Source organism: Lynx rufus, unplaced genomic scaffold, assembly GCF_022079265.1.
Source record: "Lynx rufus isolate CCGP_SWC_20201006 ecotype Redwood Valley unplaced genomic scaffold, mLynRuf1.p SCAF_22, whole genome shotgun sequence".
In the NCBI taxonomy this organism is placed as follows: domain Eukaryota; kingdom Metazoa; phylum Chordata; class Mammalia; order Carnivora; family Felidae; genus Lynx; species Lynx rufus.
Genome location: NW_025814837.1, coordinates 8303270 through 8320850, shown reverse-complemented (window position 1 = coordinate 8320850; position 17581 = coordinate 8303270). Strand labels below are relative to the sequence as shown.

At 36.7% G+C, this 17581-nt stretch overlaps 1 protein-coding gene across 6 annotated transcripts in view; it reads right to left on the bottom strand.

Annotated features, from left to right (window-relative positions):
- Window positions 1–17581, bottom strand: part of NOL4 (nucleolar protein 4) — a 442954-nt gene that overhangs the window by 55206 nt on the left and 370167 nt on the right. For all 6 annotated transcript variants that reach the window (XM_047087053.1, XM_047087052.1, XM_047087055.1 and 3 more), the window contains one exon: window positions 16090–16270. In XM_047087053.1, the coding sequence (XP_046943009.1) occupies window positions 16090–16270 (181 nt within the window). The remainder of the gene's footprint in view (window positions 1–16089; window positions 16271–17581) is intronic.

The window sequence follows — 17581 nt, the reverse complement described above, 5'->3', positions numbered from 1 at the left end:
TGAACTGATAATTGTATACAAAATAAAACCCTAGAGACTCCACCAAAAAACTTCTAGATGTGACAAATGAATTCAGTAAGGTTGTAGGATACAAAATCAATATATGAAATCTGTTGCATTTCTAGATCCTAATAATGAAGTAGCAGAATAAAAAATTAAGAAAACAGTCCCATTTACAACTGCACCAAAAATAATGATATACTTAGGAATAAACTTAACTTGTATTCTGAAAACTTTAAAACATTGATAATAGAAACTGAAGATGACACATATGGAAACATATTCCATGCTCATGATTTTGGAGAACAAATATTGTTCAATTGTCCAAACTACCCAAAACAAACTGCAGTTTTAATCCAATCCTTACCAAAATACGAATAGCATTTTTCACAGAACTAGAAAAAATACTCCTCAAATTTGTAGGGAATCAAAAAAGACCAGGAATAGTCAAAATTATCTTGAAAAAGAAGAATGAAAGTGGAGATATCACAATACCAGATATCAAGATATACAACAAAGCTATAGTAACCAAAGCTGTATGGTACTGGTACAAAAAAAAAAAAAGACCCATAGATCAATGGGACAGAATAGAGAACCCAGACATAAACCCATGATTGTACGGTCAATTAATCTTCAACAAAGGAGGCAAAAATAGACAATGGGAAAAGGTCTCTTTAGCAAATGGTATTGGGGGGGCCTGGGTGGTTCAGTCAGTTAAGTGATCAACTCTTGGTTTTGGCTCAGGTCATGATCTCACTGTTTGGGAGACTGAGCACCATGTTGGGATCTGTGCTGTCTGTGCGAAGCTGAATATGGCATTGTTGACTCACTGTTTGGAATTCCTCCCCCCGCCAAAATAAATAAATAAATCTAAAAAAATAAAACAAAACAAAAAAATAACAACAAATGGTGTTGGGAAACCTGGACCATTTCCTTATACCATATGCAAAAATAACCTCAAAATGGATTAGAGTCCCCAATGTGAGACCTGAAACCATAAAAATCCTAGAAGAGAACTTAGGCAGTAATTTCTCTGACATCAGTCATAGCCGTGTTTTTCTAGCTAGGTCTCCTGAGGCAAGGGAAACAAAAGCAAAAATAAACTATTAGGATGACATCAAAATAAAAAGCTTCTGTACACCAAAGGAAACAATCAACAAAGCTAAAAGACAACCTACTGAATTGGAGAAGATATTTGCAAATGACATATCCAATAAAGGGTTAGTATAAAAAATATAGAAGAACTTATACAACACCAAAAGGCACTCCAATTAAAAAATGGGCAGAAGGCATGAACAGACATTCCTCCAAAGAATACATATAGACAGCCAAGATACACATGAAAAGATGCTCAACATCACTCATCATCTGGGTAATGTAAATCAAAAAGACAATGAGGCATTTTTTCCCACCTGCAAGAATGGCTAGACTCAGTAACACAAGAACCAACAAATGTTGGCAAGAATGTGGAAAAAAGGAACCCTCTTGCACTGTTGGTGGGAATGCAAACTGGTGCAGCCACTGTGGAAAACAGTAGGGAACTTCCTCAGAAAGTTAAAAATAGAATTACCCTATGATCCAGTAATCACTCTCCTTGGTATTTATGAAAAAAATACAAGAACACTAATTCAAAGGGATACGGGCACCTCTACATTTATTGCCACATAATTTGCAATAGCCAGACTACGTATGGAAGCAGCCCAGGTATCCACTGATATGTGTATGTGTGCATATAATGGAATATTACTCAGTCATAAAAAAGAATGAAATCTTGCCATGCTATTTGCAATACATGGATGGAACTAAAGGATACAATGCTAAGTGAAATAAGTCAGTGTAATACAATACCATATGATTTCACTCATATGTGGATTTAAGAAACAAAAGAAACTAAGAATAAAAGAGACAAACCAAAAAAAAAAAAGTCTCTCAAATATAGAGAACAAACAGATGGTTCCCGAGGGAGGTGGGTGGGGGGATGGGTTAAATAGGTGAAAGGGTTTAAAAGTACACTTACGGTGATGAGCACTGAATATAGAGCACTGACAACTCACTACATTGTACACCTGAAACTAATATAACACTATGTTATGTTATACCAGAATTAAAATAAAAAAATGTTTATTTTTACAATATTGCCCCAAGAAACAATAGAGTCACTTATATTGCCAGAAATAGGAACCAGAAAAAAATTCCTAAATTTAAGTAGTGTAAAAATTACTTTTAGATACATTCAGAGTACAGCAGTTCTTCCTTATCCATGGTTTCCCTTTCTAGGGTTTCAGTTACCTGGAATCAGTTTCATCCAGAAAGAGATGATCCTCCTTTTGAGGTATAGTCTGAAGGTCAATAGTAACTTAATGCTAATGTTGTAATGCCAGTGTCATTCACCTCACTTCATCCCATCACATAGGCATTTTATCATCTCAAACCATCACAAAAAGGGTAAGAGAGCAACCCCATTCATGTAACACTTATTACAGTATATTGTATAATTATTTTATTTCATTAGTTATTGTTTACTTATTATGCCTAATTTATAAATTACTAAATTTATAAATACATACACTTAAAAACATAATTTATAAATTAAATTTTATCATAGGTATGTAATAGAGGAAAATACATAGTACATCTAGGGTTTAGAACTATTCATAATTTCAGGCATCTCTTAGGGGTCTTGGAAATATCCCCTGTGGATAAGGAGGGACTACTGTACTCAAGAGGATCATTCCCTAATGAGTTTAAATCACCAGATATAATTTGTTTTTCCCCGAGGCCACTGAGATATTGGCCAGAATGTTAGTCACCACGCATTAATCATTTGTTAATTCTGAACTTGAGTGAGTGGACCAAACAATGACACAAGGCAGCTTTCACTCTGTGGACCCACATACTTCCACTAGTTCCAGAAACTATATGTGGATGGAAGCAGGGCTCTCAGAAGAAGCATTTGTATGTTAGCCAAGAACCAAATGTCATTTAAAATGACTGTGTGCCTTGAAACCACAAAAGGAAAATATTAGCATTGTAATTGTAATCATATTTGGCATTTGAAATTTGTTAACATGAAAGAGAAAAAAATAAGGCAACTCTGGCCTTCCTACCCTCTTGGAGTGATTCAGGCAGACAGACTCAAGATCTCTACTGAGGCAGGGGAGCAGCCTGGTGCCTATTTCAGGAAGGTGCATCAGTACCTGAACCCAGGAAAGAGGAATGTAGAAAATGGCTAATTCAATTTTCATACAGAGAGTGATATTTCTGACTTCCTAGAAAAGTAGAACATTCTGAACTCCCCAAAGAGCTCCTTCCTGAGTAGCAGCGGGCTGGTGAAGCCAGTAAAATTTAACCGGTTTGCGTAGACAGATTCCCAGAGGACATGACAAAGTTCAGAGGAGGTTGTAGAAGGAAAACAAGCCACACCAACCATTATGCACTCATAACACCTGGATAGCCCTGAACTGTATCCTAGAGAAAGGTCCCAGAATTCTAATGAGTCGCCTTTTCATTCCTTCCCTTCGGTGAGGAGGCACAAACACAAAAACACAAAACAAAAAGAGGATCTTAAGAGTAAATAAAGACCCATTTTACTGGGCTTTTAAGAACCTGCTGCCAGAAAGCCTGATCAATATTGACCTGTAAAACCAGTTACATATGCTTGTGTAGTCCAGGGAAAGCACAGGGCCGCTCCTTTCTTTTAGAGCCCTTTCTCCGTGGCTCCCTGACCTCACAATAACCTGGTGGAAGATTTGAGGGCTCAGTCAGATAAACTGAAAGCTGCTTCCATTTATTTTGCAGACAATTCCTATAATTTCCCTTCCATTTTTTCCAACTGATTAACATAATTTCCAATCATTAAAGTTTACAGATAAGCATCGTCTCTCTGAAGCTCTATGTTATCTCAGTACATATGTGTGTAAATCTTCCATAGTTTCACCTGAGTTCTAGGTTATTATCATGGTCCATGTGGGAAAAGCTGGAAAAATAGAATGAACTCAGTGGCATTTCAAACATTTTCAGTTTGGTCTTGCTTTCTCTAGATGGCATACAATTTGAAATTCTGTCACAATGAAGTTCTTTTAAAATTGGTTTTGTTTCTAGCTTTAAAGCAATGCCAGCCTCTACCAAAGAAGTTTTCAACACCTATGGTACAACTTAGTAGCTCTTCTTGGAGCCCCTACATAGCTACAAAGTTAATTAAAAGCTGAGCAGTTTGAATGAAAGCATTATTATTTAAGAATCACCATTTAGGTTTCCATAAAGCTATTCATTGACCTCACTCATTTTATTGAGAGAAAAACACATATATAATTAAATGCAAGGAGCTTAATGGAATAAATGTAGAAAAAGTTCTGAAGTAATAAAACCATCCAAAGGTCAGTGTAATGGTGTAAGGTAAGAAGAGTAGTGTCTGGAATCAGCACTAGCCAACAGAACTTTTTTTTCTTCCAATAGAACTTTTTGTGGTGATGGAAATGTTCAATTCAATATAGTACCCACCCACCTCTTTGGCAGCTGAGCACTTGAAATGTGTCCTGCTGTGACTGAGAAACTGAATTTTAAATTTTACTCAATTTTAATTAATTTCAGTTTCAATAGTCATAGGTGGTTAATGGCTGCTGTATTGGATAGTACAGAAGTGGAGAAACTCATATTTATAAGAAAAGAAAAGCAATCAAAATAAGGACAGAAAAGAGTAGAATTTAAGAGAGGAAAACATACTAATCGAGACAGGTCATCAGAGGAATTCACATGGAAGAAATGGGCTTTCTAAGAATAGAGAGCCACAAGTTGGACACCCCGATGGCACAATCTCCAGATACAAACGAAGTCTCCACTATGGGCCATAGAATGTGCATTGAAAACTAACTCAGGTTTATTGGAATCTACTGAGGTATAATAACTGCATAATCCCAATTATGTTGACTTTAATTAGATCACATCGTCATCTTTTTTCACATATGTTATCATCATGTAGATCTTTCCATTGTGTAAATGACATACAAATTAACCATAGGGGATGGCTTAACCTCTGTGAGTCCCTTTTAGGCTCTACTTTGTAAAATCATTATCTACACAATTTCACATAATAGATCTTATGTATTTTTCACACAACAGAAACACCCAGCTGATCTTCTGGAGCAGGATGATGAGGGATCCCTCCCCATGCCTCCACACTACTTTGCATATGGCTAGTGAACCAGAAGAGGTTATAAAGAGGATAAGGTAAAGGTAAAAACGGTTCCCCAGGTAACTATGTAAATATTTCTCTCTTGAGTCAGAGGACTTAAAGCTGAATACAGTTTAAAACAGAATTTATGTATTCCAAAACATTTGTCTTAAATGTTTGATCTGAAACACTTCTCTTCTTCCATTATTGTGCTTTTCAAGGTATTAAGAGAAAAAGAGAACGGTAAGAAGACATCCTCAACTGATTATTACTGTGCTCAGTTAGATTTAATTAAGTTCTCAAAAGTGGTACAGTATTTTACTGGAACAATTCCTTTATGAATCATTCATTTATCCATCTAGTATTCATTGAACATGAATATAAGCCAGTTATCTATTAACACTGGTGATATGAGAGTCAAAAAAAGTCACCTTTCCTGCCCTCAAACTGTGCACAGTCCAGTATAGAGAAAAGCAGGTAACTGGTTAAATAAGAGGCATGCCCAGGGTATCATGGGAACATACAGGAAGAAAACTTAATGGAGGAGGCAACTAGAAAATTATCATAGAGAACATAATAACTGATATGAGTCAGGTGAAGAGGAAGGCATTCCTGCATGAGATAACCCCATAAGACAGGCAACAGTAGGTGTTGATATGAAGAATTTATTTTAAAGTAATTGAATATGAGTTTTCTTGGGATATCTAGATCAAGCTACCTGGTAGATAACCAGATATAAAATCTGAAGATCAGGGCAAAACATGGGTGAGATATGCCACTCTTAGCATATTCTAAAACCCTAAGAACTAGTCGGCTTCCTTTAGAGCAGTGTGCAGAATAAGAGGGTTAAAGGGACAAGAGCAGGAGGCTAGGAGAATCCCAGTGTGGAGGGCATGAGGAGAGAGAGAGAAAGCCCAGGAATGTGGCAGGAGAAGAATTATCTGAGGAGCAAAGTGAAATGAGAGTGTATTATCACAGAAGCCAAGAGAGTGGATGTTTCAAAGCTCTAAACATCAACACATTTAAATATAGCCAGGAAATCCAGTAAAACAAAAATCACCTATAGTTTGACAGTAAGTGGAATCATTGACAAATTTTCCCTGACCAGTTTCAGCAAAATGGTGGGGAGGAGCCAGCTACAGTGGATTGAAGAGTGAATGACAGATGAGAAGTCAAGACTGTACATGAATAGAAGTATTCCTCTGAAAATTTCAGATGAAGAGTGATGTTCAGAATGTTGATGCCTAGGGACATCACTATCCATACACAAAGTCAGTCACATCACTATCAATGAGCTCTAGAATGGTGGTGAATCTTATGGCCGAGCTTCCTTAGACTCATAATTATAGGTTCTGATCCAAAGCATCTTTATGGCCAACAACCCTGAATATTAGTGAGGAGCAAAGAAGATAATGGATGTAAAGATTCGGGCAAACCAGAAATTACGACACAAATGTTAGTTATTATGGCCATTATTACTACAATTTGGTCTTGTTAAATTTCGGTCTGTATATCAGCCCAGTTTATATCAGAGTTGAAAAACAAATTGAAAAGTCTGCCTGATGGAGTTTGTGGAGAGGAAACATCAGTAGTTAACTTATGCATTATGCATATAATTTAGACTCAAGAGATCCAATGGATAACTGCAGCAAACTACAATTGCCCTCTTTAGACAGCTCAATGTGAACTTCCGGATAGAGAGAAAGCATTCCAAAGTCCTATGTAATTGGATTTGATAATAACGGGAGGATTGGCTGCTTGCTTGCTTCTCATTTCAGTTTGATAATTTGAATAAATTCTTTACACAAATTGTAACTGCTGTCATTTGGATAACACTCCAACTTGAAAATTTGGATCACTGGGTGCAGACCCTTGCCAGCTCTAAACAAATGGAGGTTGGCTAACAAAGGATTTGAAGGGCATCCTTTCCTTGCAATGGAAGTCTCCAACAGGGGCCAGCTTTTCCTGTTGCTACTGTATTCAAAATAAAGCAGAAGTTTATAAAACTTCTTGGAGGCTTCCTCCTTTACCCATAGAATCTTCAAATTCAGTATAGTCTTTCCTTTTGCCTCAGATTCCTTTGCTTTATCTAAAATAAACCCTTCACCCCTGCCATCCAATAAATAATTCTCTTTATACCTTTCTCACTTTTGGCACTACGTGTTCTATTTTTAAAAATCTATTGTTCATTAAGCCAAAATGGTTGAGCACTTATTATATTTATTCAGGGGATGTAATCGTAAGCAAGACAGAATTTCTGCTTTCAAGTACAGTGCTGGGGGCACCTGGGTGGCTCAGTCGGTTAAGCGTCTGACTCTTGATTTCGGCTCAGGTCATGATCTCCAGGTTTGGGAAATCGAGGTCTCAGGCTCTGTGCTGACAAGCACTGAGCCTCCTTGGGATTCGCTATCTCACCTTTCTCTCTGCCCCCTCCCATGTTTGAGCTCTCTCTCTCTCTCTCTCAAAATAAACTTAAAAAAAAAAAAGTACAGTGCTAGAATAGAGACATATCCAGGAGAATAATTTACTCTCCCAAAGGGCCACAAGGTGGCAAGGTACAGTCAAGTTTCCCAGAGGAAGTACTATGCAATCAGAATCTTAAAGGATTCTGATGTTTAGACGGGAAAAGAAAAAAATATTTTATCTCATTTTGATCTATAAGTTCCCTGAGATCAGTGATTCTTATTTAACTTTGTTTCTCTTAAAGTGCCTGCTGTGGACTGAATGTTTGCCATCCTCTCAAAATTCATATATTGAAATCTAATCCCCAGTGTGATGGTATTTGGAGGTAGGACCTTTGTGAGGGTGCAGCCCTCATGAGTGGGAGTAGTGCCCTTATAAGGGAGACACCAGAGACCTCTCTCACTCCTTCTACCATGGGGGGACACAGTGAAAAGATGGCCAGCTATGAACCAGGAAGTAGGTTTTCACCAGATAACAAATCTGCCAGCACTGTGGTCTTGGACTTCATAGCATCCAGAACTCCGGGAAATAAATGTTTTTTGTTTGAGTTACCCGGTTTATGGTATTTTTGTTATAGCAGCTTGAATAGATTAAGAAAGTACCTATTTACAGTGATTTGAAAATAAGAACCCAAAACTACTATTAAATTAAGTCCAAACGCCGTGAGGGTATCCTTTCTCATCTTTCTGCCCTCCCATTCTTCTTGAACACAGTACAATGTATAGGGTTTGTGTTCTTATTATATTAGTTTAAAAGGTTTCACAAACATCTGTCTCCTTCAATCTTCACCTTCCTATTTAGGCTGCCTACGCACATCATGCTTCCCAGTTAATGGTTTAAATTCTTATTGTCTTCATCTGCCTTAGAAATTCAGAGGTACGGTGGGTTGCCTGGGTGGCTTAGTAGGTTAAGCGTCCAACTTCAGCTCAGGTCATGATCTCACAGTTTGTGGGTTCAAGCCCCGTGTCGTGTCCTGTGCTGACAGTGCGGAGCCTAGAGCCTGCTTCAGATTCGGTGTCTCCCTCTCTGCCCCTCTGCTGGTACACTCACTCTTTCTCTCTCTCTCAAAAATAAATAAACATTACAAAAAAGAAACTCAGATGTGTAGCTAATTCACTTAGGTCTCTTGAAAGTAGCTGCTCCATTCTACACTTTTCAGAAGATCTCTACGAATCCCCGAATCAAGAATTCTCAAACTTAGATTAACTGGAGTTCTCAGCCATCAGATGTGATGCTGCATCTCATACAATGCTAATGTTCTGCTATGTCCTTTTTAGCTCTCAAGATTTATGTATATGTATATAGATCCTTTCTCCATCGCTCCAAATCTGTTACAGGGAATGACTATTCTGATGTCTTAAAAATGAAGCAAGAAGCTAAAGATAATACCGTGTTTAGAAGACAGAACGTTTGGGGTTTCCAGAATTTATGAAGAAAGTCCCCAAATAAAGGAAATTGTGGGCCTGACCAATCAGGATGCCTTTCTGTGATAAAAACAAGCAAAAGCCAAGCACCATCAAAATAGCAGTAGCCACTGCCAGTGTTACAGGTAGTATGGACTTTTGAAAACCAGTAATGAGAGCTCCTTCACAACTGTAATTAGCCATTTGTGGTGCTACCGTTACTATAGCTAGAGTCATTTTTCAAATGTGAGGTAGAGAAATTCTTTTTGGCTGGAGCCTGAAGCTGTTATTTATCAAGACTAGTCTTTTGCCTCTTTTCTTGCTTTCTTTCTTTCTCTCTCTCTCTCTCTCTCTCTCTCTCTCTCTCTCTCCCCCCTACACTCATCCCAAAGCCAATGCTCAAAGAAAGCCACCGATTTGAACATTGGCATGTTGCACGCCACACTGGTTATTCTGTTAGTCCTGTTTCTTTGCTGCAGTACACAGTCTGGATTGTTCAGCATTGTCCTTTGCTGTGTCCTCAGGAGATCGTTATATCGATACATAAAAACCAAAAGACATGAACTAAATAACCAAAAAGTCAGCTTGTGTCACTTTGAGCAAGGTACCTAACTTTCCTGGCCTGTTTCTTTCTCTATAGCCTTTAAAAAATAGAGGTTGCTATCAAATTATTTCTCAGGTCCCTTTAGACCTTTCATGCTATGATAGGTTTTGGGGGGTAACTTACATACAAGGTAAACCTCACCATAGTATTACAGTACCTACATTTAAACTGCTAATTTATCAAACCTGCTTTCTAACCACTTACATGGTGGCATATGGAGGACCTATACCAGATTCCCTATGTGGCTTTTAAGTAGCACTGAGCAATAAAACTGAGGAACGGATACCAACGTAGTATGATAACATATGTGTGTGAATGTGTGTAGGGGCATGTAGTGTGTGTATGTGGCCATACGCTGTGGTACATCCTTCAAAGGACAAACTCAGGATGCTATGAAAATTATGACCACATTTTATCCAGGCTTTGAGTTCAGGATTTAAAAGATGACTAGTAAATGAGGGACATAGGGGTGAAAAGGGCAGGTCAAAGAAAAGTTCAGGTGGGTGAACCTTGAGGCATAAAAGGGCTAGATAACATCATTTTCCTAAAAAGAAAGAGAGCCATAGAGCCAAGAAGAACCAAAATGTTTTCTTTTTGGATCATTGCTCATTAATAATTCATAGCAATTTTTTCCTTTAAAGTCCTTTTCAGTATTTATTCACGATTGGCAGTTGCCCGTTTTCTCCTCTCCTCAAAAAACTCAAAATATCCTCACTTGTATCTTTAATCTTTTCCATCTTTGCGTATATTATCTTTCTTCCCACCAGTAACTATCTATCGTTTTTATGAAAACACAGTGTTCATCCAATTTGCTAAATAAATCAAAGGAACAAAGTGGGGCATGTATGTGTTTCACAACATCCCGTGTTCAGAAGAGTCCCATGTGGGTGCCTGGGTGGCTCAGTCAGTTAAGCATCTCACTCTTGATTTCAGCTCAGGTCATGATCTCAGAGTTGTGAGATCAAGCCCCACATCAGGCTCCATGCTAAGTGTGGAGCCCACTTAAGATTCTCTTTCTCCTTCTTTCACTTCCCCTCTTCCATGTGCACATGCAGGCTTTCTCTCTCTCTCTCAAAAACAAAACAGAGCAAAACAAACAATGAAAACACACACACACACACACACACACAAACAAAAAATAACCAAAAACTAACCATGCTTTGTGTAATGCTCTGTTATCACCATCTTGATATTAATTTTTAAATAAGAGGCTCCACATTTTCATTTGGCATTGGGTTTCCAAAATTACATAGCCATTTAGGAAGCAAAGGTAAATTATTTTGGTTGTATTTGAGTAGAGGTAATAAGCAATATTCAATTTGTCCTGCATTCTTTTATATGTCACTTTCATGTCCAAAATTTTGCCCACTTCTCTTCATTTTCAGTACTACCACTACCTATAATCCAAGTTACCATTGCCTTTTTCTGGTGTTACAGAAATAACTAATATTAGGCAACATAGATATAAGAAGTTGCTAGAGGGGCGCCTGGGTGGCTCAGTTGGTTAAGCATCCAACTTTTGATTTCGGCTCAGGTCAGGTTGGTGAGATTGAGCCCTGAGTCAGGCTCTGTGCTGACAGCATGGAGCCTGTGTGAGATTCTCTCTTTCTCTTTCTCTTTCTCTCTCTCTCTCTCTCTCTCTGCCCCTCTGCTGCTCACGCATGGGTGTACCCTCTCTCAAAAATAAACATTAAAAAAGTTACTAGAGATAAAGAGGGATATTTTATAATGATAAGAGAGTCAATTCATTAATAATATATAACAAAAACTATATATATACATATATATATATATACATATATATATATATATGTATATAAACACACACACACACACACACACACACACACACACACACACACACACACAATGACAGAGTCCCAAAATAAATGAAAGGCTGTTAGAAATGAAGGTAAACAATTCAATAATAATAGTGGGATACTTCAATAACCTTTCAATAATGGATATTATAACTAGGCAGATGATCAACAAGAATATAGAAAACCTGAACAACACCATAAACCAACTAGATATAATATACATTTACAAAGACCCCACCACAGATGGGGTGCTAAATATTCTGTGTTTAGCAGAATACACATCATTCTTAGGTAAACATGGAACATTCTTTAGGACAGATCACAATCTGGGTCATAAAACAAACTTTTAACTTGAGGATTGAAATCTATAAAGTATGCTTTCCAGTCACAATGGAATAAAAGTAGAAATCATTACGAAAAATTGGGAAATTTATAAATATATGGTGATTAAAGAAAATATTTCTAAATAACCAGTGGGACAAAGAAGAAATGAAAAAATAAATTAGAAAACATTTTAAGGTAAATGAAGACAAAAACACAATATGGCTATATATAAAGAAGAAAAAAATAAATGTCTTAACTTTTCTGCTGAAGACACTGGAAAATAAGCACAAACTACACTTAATGTAAGCAAAATGAAAGAAATAATAAGTGTGGGAGTAAAATATCAATGAAATAGAGAATAGAAAAAAATACAGAAAATAAATAAAGCCAAAAGCTGTTCTTTGAAAAGATGAAGAAAACGGACATGACTTTAGCTAGAGTGACCAAGAAGAAAGGTGAGAACACTCAAGTAACCAGAATCAGAAATTAGAGAGGGAACACCACTACTGACCTTATGAAAACAAAAAGGATTACAAAGGAATCCTATGAATAATTGTGTCAATAAATTAGATAATTCAGTTGAAATGGACAAATTTCTGGAAATACACAAACTACCTGACTCAAGAAGAAAGAGACAATATAAGTGAACCTATAATAAGAGAGTTAGTGATTGAAAACCTCTCAGAAAAACCCAGGCACAGATATCATCACTCCTCAACTCTACCAAACATTTAAATGATTAATACTACTACTTTACCCACTCTCCAAAAATAGAAAAGATATAGAATAATATTTTAAGGAAAGCATTCGATCTACAATAGCATCACAAAAGGAAACAGCAATCAAAGAAGTATAAAGCTTGTAGTGTAAGCATGACAAGACATAGTTAAGAAAAAATTTTAAAGATTGACAATAAATGAAAAGACATCTATCTCATTTTGAGTTATTTCCTCAAAATGTTAATCATAGTGTTGCCATACGAATAAACCAGCAATTCCTCTTGTAGGTATATACCCAAAAGAATCATAACATATATACCCAAACTTGCACATAAATGTTTACAGCGTTATTCGTAGTAGCCCCAAAGTGAGAAAAATCCTAGTCCCCCTGAGTTGATGAATGGCTAAACAGCATATGGCATGGCCACAGAATGGAACATTATTTGGCAATAAAAAAGAATGAAGTATTGATACATATTATAATGTAGATGGACCTTTAAACCATCATGCTAAATGAAAGATGTCTCACATAAAAGACCACATACTGTATGATCCATTCATTATATAAAATGTCCAGAATGGGAGTGTTTCTGGAGAGAAAAAGTAGATTAGTTCATACCTAAGGATATCACATACTTTAGTACTTGCTTCCTTTGCACAGATTGTTAGCTCAGTGGTTTACAATGTGGCCTCTGATGTCAGAAAGCCTGTGCTCCGATCCTGGCTCCTCCCTTTATTAAGGAGAGACCTTGGGAAAGTCACTTCATCTCTCTGAGCCTCACAAAATAGGTTTCAGTCATGCTAGGAAAAAGGCAAGTGGTGTCTAGGCATTATTATTTTTTTTAATTGGGGCAAGTTCAATTAAGTTTTCCACAAAATTGCAAAACATATCTTCCGAGGACTGTGTAAGGATTCAACGGAGATTACGCGGAAGCTCCAGAAGGACTTGCTAAGTGGTAGCTATTGTTATTAGTTGATACTAAATAATTTAATAAATGAATGATTTTTCAAGACTAAAAAATACGGTTTCTATCTCTAAAACCTATAGCCAATGCACTCCCCCCCCCCAATTCTTTTGATAAAGTTTTGATAAGTCCTGAAATACCTATCAGGTCTTACTTCCCATGTCGAATATTTAAAAAGAATTGTCAGTTTCCAGCTTTGTAGGCTAAAAGGAATGCTCAGGTTTTGTTTGTTTTCCCCTTCTGGTATTAAACTTTCTCTTTCCTTCTGACTTGTGCACTAACTACAAACAAAACTTGAAAAAAGCTGATAAGGTTCCCTAGCTTTGGAAAAACGGAATATACACTTAAAACTTAGTTTCCTTCCCAAATGAGATGCTTTCTTTTTTCCCTTTCAACTTGGGGCACCCCTCTTTTGAGTTAAAAGTAACTGCTTCAGACGAAAGCTCAGTGATTCTGTCCTTAGAGCACCTTTAATTTTAAAGCAGACCAAAGAGCCCCAGCCTTCAAGGAAGAGTAATCCCTGAACACACTCAGAGCATATTTGCAGCATTATAAAAGTAAATGATTTTGAGTATATACTCCTTTGACATTAATAATGCAATTTGCTCCGAAATCTATTAAAAGCCCACAAGCCTAATTAAATATTAAAATTGAAATTGGTATTTCTTTCAGGCAATTTTCAGTGGAAGAAGAAATATGTTTTTTTTTTTAAAAAAAATGCATTGAATTCTCACTGATACTACCAGTTCAAATACACGATAATGGGAGTTTTTCCTTAAACATATTGCTTTTACGTCTATATCTACTTTGCCCCTTGCTAAAAATCCCAACTTTCACAGACATCAAAATAATTACAACTTTGCTTTAAACCACAATACACAGACAATAGCCCAAAATAATATGATCACTGAAAATAGTTTAAGGTTTTATCGTAGGCTTGCATGCTGTGGAATCAAATTATGGTTTTTGAGATCACTTGGAAAATTTCCTCTGTGTGGGGGCTATGCCAACTGCTCGTGAACACAGATAGAGTTCATGTGCATCATTTTACTTTTGATATCAGGAATTTTTCAAGTCCGTTTGCTTCACAATTATGTATTTAAACTGTTCAAAGTTAAATTTTTTAAAATAAAAATATAAAAACCAACTATGCTTTCAGAATTCTGCTTATATTCCTTTCTCCAAACTGTTCTCCCCCATTCCTGCCTCTATATACACTTTAAAAAAATTATGTAAGTCCTTCTTTAATGAATATTAGCAAACTGTGGTACTTTTCACCACTTGGAGTATATATAGCTGCATATTACTCTCTTGTTTGGATGCACTCAAAATGAGTCAACGAGCCATCAATTGATAGACATTTTTATTGGTAATCCTTTTTCTCTTGCATTTATAAATAACACTACAATGAATACCCTTCCGCATATATCTTTTTGTATTTTTGCCCATATGTGTTTGAGATAAATTCCTAACAAGAGATTCCTAAAGAAATTGCTGGACTGAATGGTAAATGCATACTTAACTTTTCTAGATACTGCCAAATTCCACCCCAACTTTTTGCATTTTTACAAGCTGTGCATGAGAGTCCTCATTGCCCCCACAGCCTTGTCAAAGGAATATTGTATAAATATTTGGATTTCTGCTAATCTTCATTTCTCTTTATTAGAAGTGACCGGGGTTGAGTAATTTTACCCATATTTAAGGGATATTTGCATGGCTTTCTTTGGGAATTGTGAGTTTACTTTCTAGCCTTATGTTGTAATATATAATTTTGGGTATTTCTTTCTTTTTAGAAGAACTTCATGTATTGGCCTATTAACCTTTTGTAGCTAACAATGTTACCAATTTATGATTTATTTTTACACATAAACACATAGTGTTTTTTTGTCATGCAAAATGTGTGTGTGTGTGTGTGTGTGTGTGTGTGCATGCATGTGTGTAATGAAACTTATTTTTTCCCTGAATTTTAAGTATAGTGTAGGAAAGCACTTCCTACGACCCAGTAATAAATTCACCCACGTATTTTATTCCTTTTATATTACATATTTGCAATTCATTTTGGTATATAAGCTCAAGAAATTCCTAACAATTTACGAAGAATGAGCTGGTATGAGCTGGCCCCAGTACACCATTCAGTGCTGGTGGGGCATGGATAGCCACTGGTCGTTTCTCTGTGTTGTTTCCACGTGTATGTTCTTAGGTTTACTGTGTGTGTTTTATCAAGTAAAGTTCCTGGTGCCTCATATTTTCCAAACCAAAAACCTCTTTGAACACTGAGAAAATGTGTCATTATTCTTGATGAATAGTGCATTACAGCTTTGGGGGGAAGAAAGTATAACTATTTGGTAAAAAAAATTTTTTGCTATTTCACTAGTTGAGATTTTTTTTTTTGAGTACAAAATACCAATTCTCCAGTTGCGTAACTGTGCTGCCACTTTCAGAAACGGCAACAGAATAGGGAGATATCCGGGTAGGGAGACAAATATTCTGTATTAAATGGTCTCGTTTTTAGCAGATTGGCACTGTTGCTTATCAAGGCATATTCATTTTCTTCTCTCAGATTTAGAGAATTTGCTATCCCCAAATGGACAGAAAAAGCACAATAAATAGTAAAGACTCACCACTACTGGAAGCATCATTCAGATTAAGCAGTCCCCCTCCTAGACCTCTGTAACTATGGTAACTGTAGGTCCCATTGCCATTGATGTACAACACCTCCTGGGAGCCTGAAACAGCTGAGGTTGAGTAAGTGGCCTGGGCCGCCTCTGGTTTACACTGTTTGTCAGCTGGGGCAGATTCGTCCTGCAATGACAACAGCATTCCATTATTTGTCAAGTCACTGTACTATTTCCCCTTGACTACGACCATCTCGTTGTTATCTACAGGTCGGCACTGAATAAGAAAAAAATATACATATATGGTCAACATCAAGTTGGCACACATGCACGTTTTCAACAACTTGGCTAAAAGGAAGTAACGATGCGAGACAGATTGGAGGTGGAGCAAAATTTGCAAGCAATTTCCAACTGAATCTAAAATTACATGAAGAGAGTTGTTCACAATAGCCCAGAGGTGAAATCAACCTAAATGTATATTATTATCATATATATAATAATATAATATTATATACACTATGTCATTATCCTACATATTACATATATATTCCTCCACAGTAGAACACAGACAGGTCTTATATATTCAGCTTAAGCTTATTAAATGAGTAAAGCTTATCAGAACATTGATAGGTGAATCCATCATGTTTACCCATGGATTTGTTTTCATGCGTATGACTTCTCTTTTCTATAAAGAAATAGATCTTAACTACGCTCCATGGAACTGTAAGGCTTCTGGGGGGAGATGACTCAGAGTGTTCCAGAGATTGTGGGATGAGGGCACAAAGACGTGCCGTTATGCCGTGTTTGATCTACATTCATAAAATCACTGCATCTATAGCATTATGAAAACCACCAGGCTGTGTGAAGTATTCTTTCTGTAAAGACATGTAGCCATTGAAACTCTGAAAGAAGGCAGAATATTCGATTCTTCAAAGCAATTCTGGGGTCCCTGGTAGGGGCTAGCCTCAAACAATTCCACTACTTGCATAACTTCCCAGTTTCCTGATTGAAAATTACTTGGGCAACATGACAAAATCTGAGTTCCCAGTTTGCCAAAATTGGTGGCCTTTCTGAACATCCCAGTCTATTTTTCTGTGTTTGAAAAATGACAATAAAATACACTTATAGGAGGAGTTTCTTCATGATGAGTAAAAAGAGAGAAGAGAGCAGGCATTGTCTCCACAATATTTGCTCACTGATTCTTTGTAGGATAGAATTAATTCGTATTATTAAACATGCTATTTTTAAAATTTGCCTAGTCTTTCATTATTAACTGTTATTCCAAACCACAGTAACTGCATAGAGCAGGCAGATAATTAATTCCATTAATAATCAAAACAGGCCTTGAAGGGAGTCATTTGTGTTCAAACACAGATTTGCATTATTAATGTTCTTGGCAGTCCACTATATGCTGAGAAATAAAACATATGAAAGCCTCAATAAAATCTGGTCTGCAGTATCTTTTGGGCAAAAGTTTAATATAAAGTTAATTCGTGTT